General features: G+C 36.3%; 1 protein-coding gene across 4 annotated transcripts in view; it reads left to right on the top strand.

The window, feature by feature from the left end:
* LOC150087366 (transcription elongation regulator 1) overlaps positions 1–23,414 on the top strand; it is a 329,370-nt gene that overhangs the window by 279,733 nt on the left and 26,223 nt on the right. For all 4 annotated transcript variants that reach the window (XM_090371153.1, XM_090371154.1, XM_090371156.1 and 1 more), the window contains one exon: positions 12,461–12,643. In XM_090371153.1, the coding sequence (XP_090227279.1) occupies positions 12,461–12,643 (183 nt within the window). The remainder of the gene's footprint in view (positions 1–12,460; positions 12,644–23,414) is intronic.

Genomic DNA, 23,414 nt, shown 5'->3' with positions numbered 1-23,414 from the left:
AAGGATGCTGATGCTTTTTCAATTATTAATGACCTCACACAGATTGTTCATTTACTTGCTAGAATACTAGACAATCCTAACCACGCAGCCAATATGCTTGATTTTTTTCTCACAAGCACCCTTCTAAGTACATGGTCAAAGTGTGGTCCTCTGGGCATTTCAGATCAAAACTTGGCGATGGTCTCTTCTCCAATGGAGCCTTTCCCTTGTGGCTGTTCTCAACCCTGTGTTGTTTGACGTTACAAGAATGCCAATTGGGGTGATCTGCAAGGTTTATTTTATTATTTTCCTTTGTCGGATTACTGTTTCAAATCTTCTGATGTCAGCGTTTGCTCAGATCGTGTCAGTGAAATTATTCTTGTAGGGATGAAATCCTTAATCCACACTCTAACTTAAAATCTTGTCACTTATCTAAACCTTGGTTTTTCCAATAAATGTGCTAAGGCTGTTCGAGATAAGAATGTTGCATATCACAACTGGCTTGTATCCAAATCTCCAGGTTCATTTTCTGCCTACACCAAAGTTTACAACAATTGTAAAGTAGTTATTAATCAGTCCAAACTATATTTTGAACATGCTAAGAGTATCAAACTTGCTTCATGTTGAAATGGTATTTGAACATTCTGGTCTTTTGCCAAAGCTATTGGCCCAAGTTCTGCCTATCTCTATTCCCACCTCTGTCAAAACCAGATGGTTATATTGTCACTTCAGCCAAAGATAAAGCTGACCTGCTAGCATCCTACTTTTCTTCCAGCTTGTGCATTGATCACCTTGGTAAACTACCTTCTATCATTCCAGTACACTCCATTCAATACCTCTCCTGTGGTCTTCCGTCAAAAGGATGTCAGAAGGATTTTGAACAATCTCAATGCTAAGAAAACTCCAGGTATATATGGAGTCTCAGTTCTTATATTGAAACCCGTGCTCCTGAACTTACTCCTGTTCTGTGTTGCCTTTTTTTCACTTGCTTATTTCCTAAAAAAAGGGTGACGAATCCCTTTCCAATTATCATCCCATTGCACTTACTTTACTCTTTCTAAAGTAATGGAGAATTCAATTAACTGCTAAATCTCAAGCTTTCTAGAAACATTCTATCTGATCAACGATTACCAGTATGGATTCTGTCAGTGTTGATCCACTGGTGATATTCTGGTTGTTGGTATTTGGATTTTAGGAGCATTAGCAACTAAGGCCATATTGCTCCGGGGATATGTGGTGGTCATACCCTGACCTTTCCGCATCCTCTGTGTTTGGTAGTCACTGGCTCGAACCCCGGTCTAATCAAGAAGCGTGTGCTATGCACTGCTGCTCCTGCCCACCTGGCTATGGAGGTGCCATGATATTCTGGCTTATGTTACCCATCTACAGACAAATTCAGTGGAAAAGTTTGGTGAAACTCGAGCAGTTGCTTTTGATGGTGTTTGGCATGAAAGTCTTCTAAATAAGCTTTCATCTTATGGTTGGCAACTGTTTTTTGTAACTGGTATCCAGTTTTCTCTCTGACCACTCACTGCAGGTGATGGTAGCTGGCTTGGTCTTCTAACTTCTCCACTAATGCAGGCATTCCCCAAGGTTCATGTCTTTCTCTGACTCTTTTCTTCTTGTATTTTAATGACCTTTCATTGACCAGAAATCCTCTCCATAGTTTTGCTGATGATAGCACATTGCATTCCACCTTCCATTTTGAGAAATCTTGCCCTGCACAGAGAGCTTCAATCTATTGAATATCCACTAATTCCTTAAATGCTGATTTTTAGGTAATTCTCCAGTGGAGCAAAGATAACCTAGTTTGTTTCAATTCTTCTAAAATTCAGTCCTGTCTTATATCTCACAAAAAGGATTCTTCTGCTCCTATTCTTATCTTCAGTAACACTCACATTTCTAGACACAATGACATAACTTTATTAGGGATTATCCTGACTTCTAATCACTCTTGGCATAAGCACATTACAAACATTCCTTCCTCTGCATCTAAAAAAAACTGGGGTTTTCTCTTTTGCCCTCAGTGTTACTTTTTTTTTTCAAAACAGCTGTTCACTCTGTACAAATCACAAATCTGCCCTACCATGGAATGTATTGTTTCTCATCTGGAATGGCCCCCAAATCCTCTCTCAGGTTTCTAAATTCCATTCAAAAGAGGGCGGTTAGGCTAATTAATGACTCTTCTCTAACAGAGTCTCTCCACTCAGTCTCATAGATGTTCTGTTTCTGCTGCATGCCTTTTCTATAGATACTTCCACTGGCACTGTTCTTCTGAATTGGCTTCTTTAAACCCTGTTCTCTTCCAAAGCAATCTGAACCTGTGCAGCCATCAATCAGCATCTTTTTACTATCCAACTTCAAACTCGCGGGACCAAACTTTTCTTCTTCTTCCTCATTTATTTATTCATCTTCCGTTTTATGTACCCTTCCTTCATATTTATTTCATGAACATTACAATCTACAGAAATTCAAGGTATCACCTGTTTATTGACCCTGGTGGAATTTGTATTTATAATTAAAATGTAATCACATAGAAGAGTTATTGATAGTGTAAGAGCTGGTAATTAATTTATCTCTATTATTTTAGAGTAGGTTGAAGTAAGGGTAATAGGACATTATTGGGTATCTAACAATATAATGTGCATTGGACACATCTCTTCTATTTTATTCTTGCTGCTTTTCTTCTGTTTAAGTGCATCCTATTCCCATACACAGTTTCTCATGTTACAAGTACAGGCCATGCTGGGAAAAATTCTACTTGATAAGCGGTTAAGAAAATCTCTATGGCCAAATTGATTAGTAATATATATATAAATGAATATTAAATGTGTAACTCCTTAAAGGAAATGTTTAAAAAGTTACATAGGATAAAGAGGTATTCAGTTGATGAAATGGTTTCAGTGAATAAACTTCTAAACTTTCTATACATCACTATTACATATAAAGACATCCAAAAATTTTTGGTTCCTTGGAATTACTTCTTGTCCTTCCATCTTAAGATTGAACTGTTTCATGTCCATAGACTTGTTACCTTTTCTTTCATAATTGGATTCTTAACTACACTACCATTGGATATATCAATGGGTTCTTTATACTTGGATTCATTCACTGTTCTTTCCACAGTGAATTCACACCTGATATTACCTGTGGATTCATCTAGTTTTATATGCATGGAATTAATTCCTGCTCTTCCATACCATTGTTGTTTCCTTGGAATTGGATATACATGGACTTATTTTCTGTTCTTTTATAGTTGGATCCTTAACTACACCACCTTTGGATCTAAAGTTACCATGTTACTTATATCCCTGGAATTATATCACTTCATAATTGGATTCTAATCTACACCTCTACTGGATATAATGTCAACTGATTCTTTGTCCTTGGATTAATTTACTATTATTTCCACAGTGAATTCACACCTGATACTACCTATGGATTCATCTAGTTTTATATACATGGAATTATTTTCCTGTTCTTCCTTACTATAGTTGTTTCCTTGGAATTGTTTCTTTTACATGGACTTATTTCCTGTTCTTTTATAATTGGATCTAAAGTCACCATGTTACTTATATCCCTGGAATTATATCACATTCTTTAATCCATGAATTTAAATTAGTTCTTTTTCTGGCACCTCCGTAGCCAGGTGGGCAGGAGCAGCAGCGCATAGCACACGCTTCTTGATTAGACTGGGGTTCAAGCCCGTGAGCCACCAAATGGAGGATGCAGAAAGGTCAGGGAATGACAACTGCATATCCCCGGAGCAATATGGCCTTAGTTGCTAATGCTCCTAAAAACCAAAAAAAATAACAATAATAGTTCTTTTTCCTTGGATGTATTTTCCTCCTAAATTGGATTCTTACTACACCTTTTTTGGGCTGGCGCCTCCGTAGCCAGGTGGGCAGGAGCAGCAGTGCATAGCACACGCTTCTTGATTAGACTGGGGTTCAAGCCCATGAGCCACCAAATAGAGGATGCGGAAAGGTCAGGGAATGACAACAGCATATCCCCGGAGCAATATGGCCTTAGTTGCTAATGCTCCTAAAAACCAAAAAAAATAACAATAATAGTTCTTTTTCCTTGGATGTATTTTCCTCCTAAATTGGATTCTTACTACACCTTTTTTGGGCTGGCTCCTCCGTAGCCAGGTGGGCAGGAGCAGCAGTGCATAGCACACACTTCTTGATTAGACTGGGGTTCAAGCCCGTGAGCCACCAAATGGAGGATGCGGAAAGGTCAGGGAATGACAACCGCATATCCCCGGAGCAATATGGCCTTAGTTGCTAATGCTCCTAAAAACCAAAAAAAAATAATAGTTCTTTTTCCTTGGATGTATTTTCTTCCTAAATTGGATTCTTACCACACCTTTTTTGGGCTGGTGCCTCCGTAGCCAGGTGGGCAGGAGCAGCAGTGCATAGCACACGCTTCTTGATTAGACCGGGGGTTCAAGCTCGTGATCACTGGATGCGGAAAGGTCAGGGAATGACCACCGCATATCCCCGGAGCAGTATGGCCTTAGTTGCTAATGCTCCTAAAAACTAAACAAACACCTTTTTGGACTATAGATTATAATTATTAATATATTTATATCTCAAAATATTTGATGATTCTTGTTTTCTGTACTCTGATACGTTCAAATATAATGTAGCCTCATCATTTGGTCTAACGTGTATATGTTTTTGCAACCGTATTGTTTAACACTATTTATCTATTAACGGTAATATGTTTATTTTTATAATTTTGTATAACTTTATCACGGTAAAGTCATACTATTCCAACCACATTTCTTTTTCCAACGCTAATTTTAAATTATCTCCATACGCCTGTAGTCTAAATACGATAATAGAGGTCACTATTTTCCCCACTGTTTTGCATTTCTTTGCAGCTTAATATTAAGTCTGCTACACTACTATAAATTGCTGTATCATGTAGTTATATTGCCAATGTAGTTAAAGTTTGTGTGCATTCATCTACTTTACTGAATATGTGTGCTTCATATCCCCACCTTTTTCCTTCTGCTACGTATATTTTTCCTGCCAGCTTATTTCCGCTATGCATTTCTTGATATACTCCAGGTATCTTTCACTTTCTTATTATACTTTCGGTTTCATTTTATATTCTCGGAATGTTTCGACACATTTTTACTTTCAATACAAGCATTTGATATTAGCTCCCTTTTATACTAACGCTTACAAATGCCAAAGCCCTTACTATAAGGTTGGGCTTCACAACCCCAGCAAGCTTAGTATAATTTAATAACTTTTTCTTTGCTTTTTGTCTTTCTGCTGTCTATTTCTACTGTTCTTCCCATTCGTAAAACTATTAGTGTATACGAGGGTGATACAAACGTTCCTGCTATCCTACTTCTATTACCATTTTTTGTCTTTATTTAATTAAAATACTCCTTTTTCCCTTCCCCATCCCCAATTTAATACCTCACCCTATACCATCTGCTTGTTCCAAATTTATTTATTTAATCATTAAATTCAAATTTATTTATTGAATCATCGAATTTCTATTTATACAAAATTAAATCCAATGCTGAATTCTACATATTTATATTAAACATATTTATTCTAACGTGATCCTTATTTTTACCTAAATGAATTATACTGCTTTGGGACTACCTTGCCCATACTGTATTAGAATGTGCTAATTTCATTTTCGTTGCTTTTTGGCATTTCACTTTTCTTCTACTACTATGGACAAGTATAGAAATGCAGTTCCTGATACATGGTCAGGTGTAGTCCCCTGATGAAATACCTGATCATGTATCAATATTTATTTCAGCTGACATCAGATCAAACATATTTGCCTTACATATATTCGAAAATTTTCTAAATATGTTTCCTCCCATATCTGATGACTGCTATACTACTTTAATTTTTTTCATTTTATTTGCATTTTATTCTTTATTTTTATTTTAGTATTTTGATGTACTAATTTTACTTTACAGTTCTTCCACTTTCTATTGGCTTGGTAATTCAGCTCATAATTGGCACAGGGAAGAAATTTCTTGTGTCCTGCAAATTGCCCCTGGGGATGATATATGCAAGCATATCTTTCCATGTTCAGATTTTTTTGGCTTTGGCTATTAAATCGGAGATAAATAAGAAGAGTTTGTTGCACTGTGGTTTGAAAAGTGGTTCATTACTTTGTTCGGTACCCAAATAGCTACTTCATGTGTCACTTCACTGGCAGTAAAAAGTCTGAAATCTTTGTATAGGAGGAAGACTGTTCTTCGTTTTCTACTGTGCAGACTCTGCTGCATTGCCTGCAGAATTTGTGGTGGCATCTTTATATTGTTTGAAATCAAGATATGGCTTGTTTTTTTTTTTTAAATTGAAGACTTGTTTTTGCAGGATAGACATATTAAAGTCTATGATTGCCAGGAAGTGTGTGCCTGTAAATCCCTATGTGGATCCACAAGGATTTTTTTCAAGAATTGCTACTGCCAATAAACATCAATGCAGTGGAAACACCACAGGTAACCAATGCCTAAAAAGGTTCAGGACTCAAACATCTGCTGGGAGAATCATGGTCACCATTTTTCAGGATATGGAAGGAGTTCTTCTGATAGAACTACAGCAGTGATCATTCGTGTATTAAGAATTTGCAGATAAAGGAACCACTAGTTGTCAGTGATCACAGTGTACTGATGTGGGATTTACTTAAATATATGCCGACCGGGCTATCCGGGTGAGTAAAGTGCCTGTTTAGCAACCCAAAGATCGCGGGTTCGGATCCCGCCTCGGGCATGGATCAGAGTAGTGCAAAAACCTTGGGAGGTGCATAATAGCCACAGAAGCCAATGCGCTAACAAAAAAAAAAAAAAAAAAAACCTTAAATATATAATTACCATCAGGGGTAAAGGAAAGGGTTTTGTTTCCGTAAAGGTGAGTACAGTGGAATCAACTGATGATGTTACCAACAGCAAATTTTAAGTGGGAAGCATTCAAGGAATTAATCGTGGAAGCTACTAAAAGTTTCATACCTATTAAGAAATATTGTTCGGGGTTTAGGCCTAAATGGTTATCAAATGAACTAATGAGACTTGTGACAAAGAAGAAAAATGCATGGGATGCATATAAATTATCGGGCGACGTAGAAGCCTATGGCAGATATACGCTAGTTTGTAATCAAGTCACAAAAGAGGTTACGCAGGCGAAGGCAGATTACAAGAAATCTTTGGCAAAGGATACTAAGAAAAAAAGCAAGGATTTCTTTACTTATATAAACTCTAAAAGGAAGGGGATGAATGTGATTGGTCCACTTGATATCGATGGTTCAACTGTTGATGATCCTGCTCAGATAGCAAACAAACTGAATTGAGTATTTTGCATCTACATTCACACATGAGGAGTTATTAAGGTTTGAAAATGCCAGAAGGTTATCAAATTGTAGCAGAGTGCTTAATGATTTTGTAATAATTGAGAGGAAAGTGGAGGAGAAATTGTTGAAGTTAAATATAAGAAAAGCACCTGGGATGAATGGGATCTATCCAGTTATATAAAAGGAGGTGGCAAAGGAAGTAAGCAAACCATTAGCCATAATTATGAGAGCATCCTTGGACTCAGCGGAGGTCCCCACGGACTGTAGATGTGCAAATGTATCCCCAATTCACAAAGGGAGATCGAAGGGTGACACAAGTAATTACAGACCAGTTAGTTTAACTTCTGTTTCGGGTAAAATAATGGAGTCACTGGTTAAAGATGCATTGCAGGATCATCTAGACAAGACTGCAGCAATAATTCAGATACAGCATGGATTTGTTAAGGGAAAGTCTTGTCTGACAAATTTGATAGGATATTATGATACAGTTACAAAGGAACTGGATGCAAAAAATAATTTTGATATCATATACTTGGATTTCAGGAAAGCTTTTGACACTGTTGCGCATGGAAGACTACTGTACAAATTGGAGCAGAATGGTAGCTCTTCGTGGACTAGTGTTATTAGTGGAGTCCCACAGGGTTCGGTGTTGGGTCCACTGTTGTTGTGTATATTTATCAGTGATATTGATGAAGGTATATCAGGCTTAGTGTTGAAGTTTGCATATGATACAAAGGTTGGCAGAGTTGTTAATGACAGTACTGGCAGTGTAGTACTGCAACAGGATCTAGAAAATTTGGGCAGATGGACTGAGAAGTGGCAACTTAGGTTTAACCTTGACAAATACAAAGTACTGCATATGGGTAGAAGTAACCCCAGAGAAACATACCAACTGTGTGGTACTGCACGTAAGGTGGTAGAAAATGAAAAATATCTGGGAGTAATTGAGTAATTGTGCAGTCAGATATGAAATTTTCTGAGCAGTGCAGGCAGGCTGCCAGGGCAGGTCATGGGGTTTTGTCAATAATATATAGGAATTTTGCTAGCAGGGAAAAGGTGATTGTCCCTCTGTATAAGCCAATGACCAGGCCATGCCTTGAGTACTGTGTACGGTTCTGGAAGCCTAATTTTAGGAAGGATGTAGATTTGCTTGAGCCTGAAGTTATTTATTTGTTTTTTTTTTAGGAGCATTAGCAACTAAGGCCATATTGCTCCGGGGATATGCGGTGGTCATTCCCTGACCTTTCCACATTCACCGTATTTGGTGGTCACCGGCTTGAACCCCAGTCTACGCACTGCTGCTCCTGCCCACCTGGCTACGGAGGCGCCTATTTGCTTGAGCATGTACAGAGAAGGGCAACAAGATTGGCGAGGGGAATGAAGGGATCCTCTTAAGGCTTAAGTTCTGCAAATTGCAGTGGCTGGAGACTAGGCACCTGCGAGGTGATCTGATTGAGGTGTATAAGGCCTTGAATGGGTTGAGCACACTGAATTCTGATGGGATTCTTCCACTTGTTCAGATTACGAACCTAAGGGGCATAAATTAAAATTAAGGAAAGACAGATGTAGAATAGATGTGCGGAAATTTGCCTTTAGCCAGCGGCTGGTTAATCCATCTGTCGTTGTGGAAGTTGATAGGTTAAATAAATTTAAGGAGGAACTGGACAAACATTTAGTGTTGTGTTGTAATTTTTTTTTTTTTTTTTTTTTTTTTGGCTGATGCTGCATAAGCTCATACACGTGCTTTCTTGCATCACATGCCACATAAGAAAAAAAATTAGCTATAAAGGAACAGAGAAGAGGGAAATTGACACGAGGTGCCTTACTTCATGATGAAGCTCCAATGCACAAGACTCATAAAGCAGTTACTGTCTGAGAGAAGTAGATTTCAGTAGTTAACCCACCCACCCTACAGTGGGTGGGTTAACTCCTGTTCTCCAGTGGTTGTTTCCCTTTCAGAAAACTGATGAAAAACCTGCTTGGGCATCTACTTTTAAGTAAAGGCTATCTCAAGGAAGCTGTAAGTGCATTTTCAGAGACCGGAACAAATGCCATTTCAGTCCCTCAAAATAAAAGACATATATTGAGCTCGAAGGGATATATATTGAGACAAAATGAATCAAGCTATGTTGTTTCTTATTACCAGATAATTGTGATAAAGGTTTGCAGCTGTAACTTTGAAATAATAATAATGATGATGATGTTCATTTGAAACAATTAACATATTTTATGTGGGGATCTGATTAACTACACATACCTTCAACATGATACTTGTGCCTGATTTGCTGAACACAGACAGCTGATGCATAGTGGAATCTTTCTTTCTTTTGGTGCCTACGTAGCCAGGTGGGCAGGAGCAGCAGTGCGTAGCGCACGCTTCTTGATTAGACCGGGGTTCGAGCCCGTGACCACCAAATACGGAGGATGCGGAAAGGTCAGAGAATGACCACCGCATATCCCCAGAGCAATATGGCCTTAGTTGCTAATGCTAAAACCAAATAACAACAACAACAGTGGAATCTTTGACAATGCAAGCCTCATTTCTTCAGTCAAGGTCGAAAAGCCCAATTCACACAAATATGTAGTCGAAAATGGTAATAACACATTAATTGCCATCTTGGAGCTAGCCAGGTATTCTTTCCTTATTGACAACGAAAATGTGTCCAACTGCACTTCATGATGTTTTAATCGGAATGTTCTGTTTGCCTTCAGATCTGTTAGTTCCTCTTGTACAGTGAAGTCCATCACGACTTTATTACCAGCAGGAAGCAGCCATACAGTTGGGAACATTTGAAACCACCCATTTGCAATGCGTTGTATCCACAAATCCAACTTATTCTGAAAGCTTTTGAATCTTATACATACTCATAAAAAGATTGTTCTTGCCTTGCATTTTTCAGTTCAGCTTATTCAAGTGAACAAAAATATCGGAAAGATACACCAACTTAGTTACCCATACATCATCTGCAAATAACTGCATGCTCAGGCACATTAACACTTTACCACATGACAATCACTGTACTTATGTATATAGCAGGAGTATGGTGTGTTCAGATCCCATTTTCTGGCATAAAATGGAAAAGAGCCATGAATTGAGGGGCCGCAATTTGATGAAGTTAACAACTTTTACTACTTCGTCCGTCCAGCACAACTTTCAGAGCAGATGGCAAAGAGTTGACAATGGACACATCATATGTCAGGATTCACTTCGTGCACTTTAGTTACAAAGCCTTTAACTCAACCTGTCATGGAAGCAGCTCCGTCTGTGCAAACACTAACACAATCCTTCCAATTTAATTCATTTTGGAGCATATATTCATTAGTAATGCAAATATTTCTTCACCGATGGCTCACTCGGGTAGTACTTTGCAAAAAAATAAAATTGCATCTCCATCGATGAACCGAATGTTGCCAAGAAGTTGAACGTGGCCGCTAACATCTGTGGACTCGTCGATCTGAAATAACAACTTCTGGCTGCTGTTGATTTTCCTCCTTCATAATATCTTCAATGTTACTGGACATATCACTGACATGATGACTGATTGTATCAGCCAAGAGTGAAATTTTTCAAATTTCATTAGCAGCTTCTGGGCCCAGGATTATTTTTATCATCTCTTTACAAGCTGGCATTGGCAAAGTTTTGGCTATTGTGTATGGCTTTTTGACCTTTATGATAAGTTCAGCTACTTTATAGCTAGCTTCCTGTACATTTTCCGAAACACGTAATGACGAAGTCATGAATGTTGCTTGTTTTTTGTTTTGTTGCAGCAACCGTCGAAAGTAATTAATATATTTGCATGCCAGAGAAGAGTGTTTTGTTGAGAAATGTCAGTTTCAGTTTACTGGGAACCATAGCAGCATTGCTGATTTTTTTTTCTCCGCACAAAGATTTTTTATCACCACACCAGAAAAAACCAAAAGACAAATAAGTATCTCTATACTACCTGCACACTAATTTTTGTTTCATTTTTTCGGGCTCATCACTTTCAGTACTCGCACTCGTGGATGGAATACTCGTTACGAGGAACTTGTCCATTGTTAAAAAAAGGAAATAGTAAAATCAAGAATGTTATGGCTCGCGATCACAGTTTTCTGACTCTTTCCGAGCGCAGCTTTGAGAAAGCTGAAAGTAATAGATGTGGGACCAATACTCTTTGAACAGAGGAAGGGGCACATCTGTCACTTTAAAATATATAGTCTTTATTACAAAGGGTGGGTGCATCGGCACAGGAACAAAGTAATAAAGTTGAAGTAGCATGGGAAAACGGACAAATATCAAAACAAGCCATAAAATAATAAAAAACAGGGGATGTTTTGCTAATTCTTACACTTTTAAGGAACAGCACATACATATATAACTTTAACAAGCGGCATCTTATTTCAGTCAGTACAGCAACAAAACGAGAAATATTGGAAGGTCAAACACACAAATAACTTTAGAAAGCAAGTAAATTATTTTTCGCATGGATACTCACGCGAAAAATAATTTACTGTCCTACACGTACAACATTGTGTTTCAGTAAAAATGCCGTATTGTGAAATATAACAATAGGTAACATTAGAAACATATATAAAAACTAATTGGGAGTAAGTAATGTACAGTTAATTTCTTGCAATAGATAAAAGTTCTGAGTTGTCAATTTCTAATCATAATACGTATAAGTGTTATTTATAGGGATACTGCTTCAGCAAAGTTTGCAGCGCACTGGTTGCAGAACACTACTCTACAGGTTGAAAATATTGGGCATCATCTGCATAACCTAAAAGCATATAAGATTCCTTCAAAAAAACTCTGGCACTTAATATTGATAACATTCCTCTTATGGTCGTACTAAAAACTGGATATATAATAGCCAGCTATCATTCAGTATTATTTTAAGTTCAGAACTCAATTGATTTGACTATCTCTAAAAGTGGAATGCTACCCAGAATTATTCCATTATTTCACACTTGTGCTTGAACCTCTCCAAGAATGGACTAGGAGTGCAACTACATGAGTTGTGGTATCTTATTTCTAATTGAATTTTGTCTCTTATTCAGTAATTAATTTTATAATAATTAACAAATTCTTATAGGAAGCCACATCTGTAGATTCCTGAAAAATTTTCTGAATGCACATTATATGGAGCTAATTTATATTTTTTAGGAATCTGATGATGAAGCTGTCAAGGAAAGAGAGAAGCAGGAAAGAATTGAAGCCAGTATTCGTGAAAGGGAAAAGGAGGTGCAACGGACTTTGTCTACGCATTTACGGGAAAGGGATAAAGAGAGAGAGCAACATAAACATGATGAAGCTGTTCAGCACTTCAATGCACTGCTTGCAGATTTAGTAAGTATAGGAATTATAGTTGCTTACTCATTGAAATATTCAGTTCATTTGTGGGCATTTAGGGATGGCCTTTAGTATTCTTAAAAGGCTGTTGTTCATCAAAGGAGGTCATTTTATTGATGATATCCCATTCTATGCTAATGCCAGTATTGGTGATAGGGTGAAGGAAGCCAGGCTTTTAGCACTGGGGAAGATCCACTGCCTGTTCCCCCCACAGGTATTGTTTCGGCTTGCCTTTCAATTTGTCCAAGCTGTCAGTCTCAGCTACTCATGGAGGAATGTATTCCAATGATTAACAACAGTGTAGCTAAACTTCTTAAAATCAATTCTATAATTCTTTTTCTTTGTCTCAACTTTTCCCTGATTCTGCTGGCATTTAATACTGTGTAAATTAATATTAGTAAATTGATAAGAGGAGTTTACCTCAATATAGTACGTGGAACACTTCCGTATGATACCCTCCAGAAATTAAAACGAAAAAATCGACAACTTACCGGTACATTAAAGTAAAATATAAATAATTAAAGTGAAATATAAATAATTAAATAATCAATTTAACACAATTCAAAATCAATTCAAAACAATTAAAATTCAAATTAACGCAATTAAAAGAATCTAACGAAAATATTCAAAACGATTTTCCTTCCTGAAGCTGACAATGCTTTTCGACTGACTGTCGTGTTCACAGGAATGAAAATTATCGAATCAGGCTAAACCTGCAACTTAAATAGTGATTATGTGTCTTCGCGCATGCGCGTAAAGGTCCACGCATCGGAGATCAAATATGGCCGCCGAACATTAACAGAATTCTCGTGTAATTTAATTTCAACGGTTTCTGCAATTAATAGTCGCGTATAATTACGTTGAACGTTAAGTATTTTGGCCTCGTTAAATAAAAAAGTATGTCGAAGTTCTCGGGAATGACATTATTATACAGAGGGCAGATAAAGGAGATACTGTGGTAATACTAGATAAACATGATTATATTAATAAGTTAGATTCAGTTGTATCTGATAGCTCCACTTATTGTGAAGTGGACCCGACACTGTTTACCAATTTGGTAAATCAATACAATAAAACGTTAACCACATATCGTAAAAACGACTACATTACTATGGTTCAGTTGAAGGAATTGAAGTCCAGAACATACAATATTCCTGCACTTTTTGGTCAGGTAAAATTACACAAGCCTGGATTTCCGATTCGACCTATTGTTTCCTACAGGAACTCGGCATTTTCAGCCTTAGCCACACATGTATATAACATTATAAAACCTTTTAGACAGGTTATACAATTTGGGATTAAGAATTACGATACATTATTTAATAATCTTAAGGACTGTAAACTCGGCGACAATGACAATTTATTCTCATTAGATGTTACATCATTATATACGAATGTAAACGTTGAATACACATTAGATATTATTTGGGATATGTTAAATAAAAACTCGACACCGATTAATTATACGAAGCTGCCTATAAAGGAGATTTTTCACTTAATTAAACTATTAGTTGAGGCTAACTACATCACCTTTCGAGACAAGGTGTACAAACAAATTTTTGGATTACCAATGGGTTTGAGCCTGAGTGGCTTAATGGCAGAGATCTATCTCTCAACGATTGAGCAGATACATTTGACACCTTTTCGTCCCCGTATCACATACTATGGGAGGTATTTAGACGATGTTCTAGTTATTACCGATAGTAGTACTATCCAAGATATTTTACATTCGTTTAACAATATTCATTCTAGACTCAAATTTACATTGGAAAGGGAAGATACGGATACTAAGTCATTAAACTTTCTAAATTTCACGCTTACCCGGGACTCGAACAAAATACAATTTAGCATCTATCGAAAACCCACAAACACCGGTATGCTTCTACATTATAATAGCTACCACCCGTTCACCTACAAAAGATCGATTATCTTTAATCAATTTCTAAATGCCTATAAATATTCAACGACGGATTCTGCTTTAGACTCAGAAATACAAATATTAACTAGCAGATTCTTGAACAGGGGTTATCCCATTAACACAATAAATCGAATTAGGGTACAAGCTAAGGATAGGATACAAAATACTGCACCAATCAACAATAGTAATATCAAAAAATACTTTATTTCTGTCCCATATGTTGAACAGAGGCACAAACAGCTTAACAGATTCTTTAAAGATACCGAATTTAAAATTATAGCTAGGCCTATACGGAAGTTACACACTATACTGAACAATCGCTCGGTTCTTTCGGCGTTCGCAACACAAATTAATGATCTAGTATACAACATTTCTTGCGGTGATTGCGACTCGTCTTATCAGGGTTCCACGCGGTTTTCTCTTAATATCCGTGTAAATCAACACGAAGCCTCTGTTCGTGCTTCTCGTTCAGCAGCGTCAGAATTAGCCTTTCATGCCATTAACGAAAAACATACTTTTTTATTTAACGAGGCCAAAATACTTAACGTTCAACGTAATTATACGCGACTATTAATTGCAGAAACCGTTGAAATTAAATTACACGAGAATTCTGTTAATGTTCGGCGGCCATATTTGATCTCCGATGCGTGGACCTTTACGCGCATGCGCGAAGACACATAATCACTATTTAAGTTGCAGGTTTAGCCTGATTCGATAATTTTCATTCCTGTGAACACGACAGTCGGTCGAAAAGCATTGTCAGCTTCAGGAAGGAAAATCGTTTTGAATATTTTCGTTAGATTCTTTTAATTGCGTTAATTTGAATTTTAATTGTTTTGAATTGATTTTGAATTGTGTTAAATTGATTATTTAATTATTTATATTTCACTTTAATTATTTATATTTTACTTTAATGTACCGGTAAGTTGTCGATTTTTTCGTTTTAATTTCTGGAGGGTATCATACGGAAGTGTTCCACGTACTATATTGAGGTAAACTCCTCTTATCAATTTACTAATATTATTACCAACGTAGAACATATTGAGTAATACAGCTCTGATTCATACTGTGTAAATTAATGTATCTAGGGCACCTGCCAGGTCTCACCAAACATGTTGCCTATCTTTGAACTGTTTTAAGAGCTTTATTTCTTTCTTTTTTTTTTTTTTTTTTCTTTTGTCATGTATGACCTCCATTCCTGGCTATATTGGACTTTCAACTTCCCTATATCTACAGGCAGCTATACAAAAAATCATTTGATTGTATGCTATGGGTTAGCTTTGCTGAAAGTGAACTGTGTACTGCACGTTTGCATGGATCATGATCCTTAAATGCCTTTCTTCCTCTGCTATGCCACCTGCAAAACAAAGGCACATCAGTTGACCTTGAACCTTTTCTTCCTAGTCTGTCCAGTCACATTCCGGTACGCTCATTTTCTTTACATTGAGACAGGCTTTCATTACCTTGTGCTTTTGCAGTTTGCCAGAAAAATGACAGAGAATGGAACAGTGAATTAACCTAAAATTTTTATAAAAACTAAAGAAAACACCAACTTTTTGAAAGTTATAAGTTTTTACATCACGTTTATAGGGAAGATACTCGGTCAAGAGCTTGCATGTTTTAATGGCATAAAAGATTTTAAGAAGGAAGAAAGAATGTGGAAGATGATGAATGACCAGACAATCCAGTTTCCATGAAAACTGATGACAGTGTGGACTGTATTTAAAAGGGTCACACTAGAACTCAATGTGGACATAAACTGTTACACAAATTTTAACTGAAAATTTAAGCATCAGAAAGTGTGTGCCAGAATGGTGCCAAAAATTTTGTATGAGAAGTCTAAGTTTGTGAAGTTGTTTTTTTTTTTTTTTTTTTTTAAATTGAAGATCTGGACCATTTGAGTACTATAATTACTTGCAATGAAAGTTGGCTGTTCCAGTATGACCCAGTAACTAAAAAACAGTAGATACAGTAGAAGACAAAACAATTCCCCTCAGAGGGGGGGGGGAGCAAGAATTGTCAAAATGAAAACCATGCTGCTTGTTTTCTTCAATATTAAAGGGATTATTTGGCTTAATATGTCTCACTAAATCAGGCTGTCAATAAAATATACTACTTTAAAGTTCTGATATGGCTGTACTGTGAAAACAGTTGAAGGAAGAGAACTGAATTGCAGAAGGATGGTTGGATCCTTTTGTTTTCCTTCTCTCTTCACTGAAAAGTGCCATGGAAAATAGAGTTGCTGGTTAAAGAATTGTAGGATTATGCAGACGAGACTGCATTTATAGTTCAGACACAGCATGGGCTTGTTAAGAGGAGTCTGACCAATTTGATTGGCTACTATAATGTGGTCATAGAGGAACCGAATGCAAAAAAAATAATTTTGATATCATATACAGGCACTCCCTGACTAATACTGTTAATACTCAACTTACATAAATTCGACTTTACATAAGTTTTTGCCAGCTGGTGCACAACTTAAAGAAATCTTTCCTCACAGCTCCATTTCATCCCATAGGAAGAAATGGAGGTATTATGAAAATATCGTTAATGTTGAACCCAATAACACTTTTTTTTTTTTTTTTGGGGGTAATTCATTCCAAGACCTTGGAAGTTGAATTTTTTGCTATACATGTATAACTAAGCTATTTATCTCTATAAAAGGTCATTTTTATAATGGAGGGCTACCCTTGTATCGTTATCATATGTTCCATTGTAAGAATTGCTTTTGATTCTTATAATGGAACAAAGGCATTAAAAAATATCAACGCCTTTGTTCATTTTTTTTCTAAAGAACATTTCTGGAGGTCACAACCATAAAACAATAAAATCAATTTGCACTTTCCAGTTTATTGGACTTTTCTGTCCAATAAACTTAATCTTACTGCATTTGCAATAATCCCGATAACTGGAATTGTGTGGGTTTTTACGTTATTATGGTGAAATTTGTTCCCCTTCACTGAAATCTTCAATTATATAAAAAACATAAATCAATTTTCACAGTCTTCTCTTGATTCCTATTTACTTATTACAACGATGAAGGGAAAGCGACCAGTGGAAAGTGCAAGCGATCGCAGTTCTAGAAAATTAAACAAAATTGATTTTGAAATGAAGATAATTAAGAAGCATGACAATGTTTGTCACCTATTGCACGGGAATTAGGTCTCGCAGCTTCAACAGTGAATGTTATTTTAAAGGACAGTGTGCATATAAAAGAACATGTTAAAGGATCAACACATTTAAGATCAACAGTGATCACAAAACAGCATTCAGCTGCTATATCGAAAGTGGAAAGGCTATTAATAACATGGATGGAAAATCAGATTCAGAAAGCGAGTTCCTCTGAGTTTAATGGCCATTCAAGCAAAAGCATCAGTATTTATGAAGATATTAAGGATAAGTACGGCAAACTCCAACCAAGTTTGTAGCAAGCAACGAGTAGTTTAATAGGTTCAAGCAGTGAAGTTGCAAGTTCCAATTCTGCAGTAGCAGAGAAATTTTTTATTTTAATGTTTTGGAAAAAAAAACCTTCTAAATTTCCATAGCCCTCAACCTTTGCAGCAGCGTACTTATCACGGAACGTTGATTTTGGCAACGATGCTCAAAAGGTAAAACTTGCTGGTTCATGCCTGTCCCCTCCCTTTTTCTGTAATTTTGAAATTTTTGTAATTGCACACTTGTAATTTTACCTACTCATGAGATAAAAAAAAAAAAAAAATTTGAACAAATATTCTGTTTACATGTTCGTTGAACATTTCTTTTTTGCATAAGCCTTTGGGGAAATTCCAACCTAACGTAAAATTCGACTTACGCAGAGATTCGCAAAACGCAACCCTTACACAAGTCGAGTGCCTGTACTTAGATTTCAGGAAATTTTTGATACTATTCCACGTGGAAGACTTCTGCACAAATTGGAGCAGTGTGGCATTAAGGGCAAGTTGCTACAATAGATAAAAGGATGGTTGAATGGAAGAAGACAGAGTGGTAATCAATGAATGCTGCTCTTGTCGGACAAATTTGATTGGATACTATGGTTATGTTACAAAGCAACTGGATGCAAAAAATAATTTTGATATCATATACTTGGATTTCAGGAAAGCTTTTGACATTGTTGCACATAGAAGACTACTGTACAAATTGGAGCAGTATGGTATTAAGGGTAAGTTGCTACAATGGATAAAAGGTTAAAAATGGATAAAATTGCAGTGTCTGGGGACTGCACCTGCAGGGTGATCTGATCGAGGTGTGTTGATTGAGTTGGAGAAGACAGAGAGTGGTTATCAGTGGATGCTGCTCTTCGTGGACTAATGTTATTAGTGGAGTCCTCCAGGGTTCGGTGTTGGGGCCATTTTTGTGTTGTATGATATTGAAGAAGCATAATATACCTCCTTGTATCCATTGTTGTGAAATGTGAGTGTCGTTGTTGTACAACATTCAGAAAATGCGAGAGCATAAAACACTAAAACCAACTTGCCCTTTATTTATTTATTATTTATTTGATTTTATTTTTTTAAACAATATTGTTACAGCAACTCAGCACTGTATTTGATCATTAAATATAATGATTCAAAGAAATATTCCCAATTTCAAGAGTCTCCCTGGGCCAAAAGTAATCTTGCAAAACTTGGATAATTTGAAGGGAAAATTTTTGAAAATAATATCATAGCACATGTCTTGAATAGCTATTTGGCCAAATAAAAAAAATTACAAAAGGTTTTTATAATGAAGAATAGTGACTGCCATTTTGACAAGGATCTATTTGTGGGTATAAGTCACAGGATGTATGGAAGTGATAATAGAGAGATACAAAGGCTGTTCAATAAAGAATAATCGTATTTTTTTTTTTTTACAACACCTTTATTAAACATCCATATTTTGATGGTTATTTTCAAAGTAGTCCCCCATTTGATGAAATGCACTTACTCCAAAGTTTCTGCTTTTTTTCCCGAAAACATGGTGGAAGCCATTTTTTGGCATACATTTGAGAATTGCCTCCTGTGTCTTTACAACTTTTCTGATGACCGGAAATGTTTTCCTCACAGCTCCTTCTTCAACTTTGGTAATAAAAAACAATCACAGTGTGCAAGTTCAGAGTCAGGGCTGTAGAGTGAATGAGGAACACATTTAATATTACTGCTGGCTAAGTACTCACTGACAAAAAGACCAGTGTGGGGTCTCAAATTATCCTAATACAGCATCCATCCACCCACCTATGTGGAGTTGTGGTCATTTGCAATGAATGTGATCCCACAAAGTGTGCAGTGCAGTTCTGTAGTTAAGTCCTGTAACAGTTGTATAACATAGCACGCAAAATGTGCTGGTAAATCATTCCTTGAATGTAAAAAAAAAAAAAAAAAAAAAAAACACAAACATAATCCTTCTTGCAGAAGCCACAACATTTGCTGTGTTTTTTTGTGTGTTGATGATTTAGACTTCCATACAGAGCTTTGTTGCATACTCTGGGTTGAAATGACGAAGCAGTATTTTATCCCATTATCGCTTTGTGCAGAACCTCACCATTTTCAGTAACCATCTATTGCAGCTCCTAACAAACCTCCATGCAAACTTACCGTTGCTTGGGTGTGAGTAGCCTTGGAACTCAGCATGCACAAACACGTCATAAGCAAATGGTCATGGAGAATACAGTTTGTGCTTCCTACTGATATTCTCAACATCTCTGCCAGTTGCCTTACTGTTATATAACAATCTTCTCTCATGATTAAAGGTTTATGGTTTCTGTGGTGACAGTAGTGGTTGGAGCTCCAGGACTGCTGAATTTTGTGCCATTTGTAAATTCGAATAAAATTATATATTTGAATACAGGCATCAGAAATGAATACACAGCAAAATTAGTAATAAATCAGTAGGACCAAAGTAATGGCCACCAAAAGAAAAAGTTATATAGTTGAAGAAAAGTTAAAGATTGTCGAAAGAGTTAAGATAGTGAAACAAAATGCAGTATATTTCGTGAGTGTGGGATTTCAGAATGAGATGCAGATGAAAGAGTAAAAAAAAATTGTGTTCATTCATAGACTCCATAGAAGATGAAGTAGCCCTCCAAAGAAAGAAAACCAGACTTTGTGAAAACACTGATGTGGGCCAGTTCTTATACAAGTGGTTTCTGCAGAAGCATAGTGAAGGAGTACCAATAAATGGGATATTTTTGAAAGCACAGGCACTTAAATTTCATAAGCTACTTGGTGGGGATGACAACACATTAAAAGCTTCTATAAAAATAGCTCCAGTGCATGGATGATGAGTAATATTTTTCTTTATGATTTTAAAGTGAATTTGAACCATTGGTGAGACAATTTGTTTTCCAAAAAGTGTGAAGAAAAGGCTCTGTTACAGTTGGATCACTGCCCAGCTCATCCTGCTGTTGATGTCCTGAAATCAAAAGATAGCAAGATCAGAGTTGCCTTTTTCAACTACATTAATTCATTCAGCCCATGGATCACTCTGTTGCAATTATTCGAGCCTTCAAAGCCTACTGTTGTGGTTAGCTACTTGGTGTTGTGAATTTAGAAATTGAAGTTCTACAATTTCTGAAAACATTAACACTGATAGACGTTGCATATAATATTGGATTAGCATGGGAGAAAAAAAGTTCAAGCAGTTGAAAACTGCTGGAAAAATGTATTAGTGATCTTGTCTTGGAAAAGACAAGTCCACTAATAAAAACCTTGAATTAGCAGCATTTTCAGAACAAGAAGTAAAGGCTGCTTGGTGGCAGTCTCAGAGCAAATGACCTGGTTGCTTGGATTGAGGTGAATGTGGAAACTCCACCTCAATCCATGTTGTGCATTACCTGAGCAAGGAAGAAATCGCACCCTCTGTGAACAGTGGGAAGACAATTGACAAACAGAAGGCCGGTAACATAGGGAGGGACCTGGAAGATAATGTGGATGACTCGTGAAAAGAAAATTCACCAGAAATTAACAAAGTGCTTGAAAACATTAATGAGGTGATAGTTAACATTTTTGTTTATTGCATCTGACCACTATTAAGAATTATGTACCGGTAAACTGCCGTCATCGAATCTGACAAACTAAATTACTTTGACTATTTCAGAACAGATGCATAAAATGTAAGTCCATTACAGAATTGTCTATTAGTAGATTGTGCAGGGAATATAACCCTTAATTCTTTGTATTTTAGTCTGTATACGTATTAAAAAAAATAAAGTATTAAAAAAAAAAACTAGGTAAAAAATGGTAAAAAAAATTTCGGCTATAATGCGCTTCACTCATAACACGGGTATTAAAGTCACCTGACATTACATTATATCAAGGTTGCACTGTATTTACACAAACAAGAATAAAACTGATATGATTGATGAGTAAGTGTTAAAATAACTAATAGCTTTTGAGGTGGAGTACTCCTATATCAACTTAAAGAAATGTATGGCATATATCAGTATGAATAGCAGAGTTCACCTGATATTTGGATGTCACAGGCCAGGAATGACTGGGTACGTCAATGGGGGGAAAGAAACAGTTAATCAAACACTGGTGATGCAGAATGGCTTGTGTGAAGTTGAAGTAAGCACCAGTGCTTTGTTGTATTGCAAGATGGCAGACTCCATAATAGAATGGATGCAGATTCCTCTGTTGCAATTCATAACGGAGCCCACAGTAGAAATATGAAGTGCACACAAACTCCACTAATAGGAATATCATTTATACTACCATGTGCCGTATGTTCCTTTATGTTGGTAAAGGAGCACTCAATCCCAAAAGCTACTTCTTACTTTATTTTAGTGTGTTTACGCATTGATCTTATCAAGTTTATTTTTACTTTATTTTATTTTCGTTTATTCTATTTATTGTTTTATTTTTGATTTGTGTAAATGTATTCCATTAAAAAAAAATTTAATTTAAGTTTTGAGTTTGTTGGTCATTACAGGAAATCTTTCACACTACATATCCCAATGCTCAAGGCCCTTTTTTTAAAAATAAAACTGTTCATGTTTAGTATTAACACAATTTGATGTTCAATTAATAAATAATGAAGTCTTAAAAATTGCACTTGCTCAGAAGTTCTTTTTATTGTGGCAAAACCCAAAAAGGTTGGCAGTGATGTTTCATACGTTCTGATCTTTGCATTCTTATTTTTATATATGCCTTTGCTTCATGTAAAAATATCAGGAGTCATATGAATCATATACAGTGGATTCCAGTTAATCAGGGCAGCTGTTTATGTGGAGAAAATTTTAAAAAACAGAAGCCAATTGAGAAAATAGCCAGGGTTTTCTTCGCTTAATTGGGGCATGTCGTTTAATCGGGGCAGGAGACGGCAGCACTGGAGATTACCCTATGATTGTCTCCGACCGTACCACGTGATTCGGTTGGATTTCTGGAGGTCACAACTATAAAACAATGAAAACAATTTGCAGTCGCCTATTTATTGGACTTTTCTGTTAGTGAAATCTATCATAAACGGATAGTAAACTTGATCTTATAGAATTTGCGATGATACCGACAGCTGGAATTATGTGGTTTATTATGGTGAAGTGTGTTTACACTTCCGTGAAATCTTTAATCATATAAAAAAATTTATTTTCAGAATCTTCTCTTCATTCCTATTTTTAAAGCTTCGTAACTTGTTACTCCATTTTCACTTGCGCATATCGTGTTACTTGCAATTTGTGTGCCATGTTCTTTGTTATTAATTGCTTATCTTTTTACTGTTTTAAATTTTAACCCCCACCCACAAATGTCAACTGGTTAGCATGTACGTATTACAGTACATATTAATTATTCCAATTTTTCTCGTATCATTTAATTTTTTAATTGGTAAGGTAATAAAGGGTAAATTTGTGCTTAATATATCTTTACTTTTATAGCCTGT

This window comes from Mastigoproctus giganteus, chromosome 4 (assembly GCF_048544385.1).
Source record: "Mastigoproctus giganteus isolate SK-2022 chromosome 4, ASM4854438v1, whole genome shotgun sequence".
Lineage (NCBI taxonomy): Eukaryota > Metazoa > Arthropoda > Arachnida > Uropygi > Thelyphonidae > Mastigoproctus > Mastigoproctus giganteus.
This window is presented reverse-complemented; position numbering and strand designations above follow the sequence as displayed.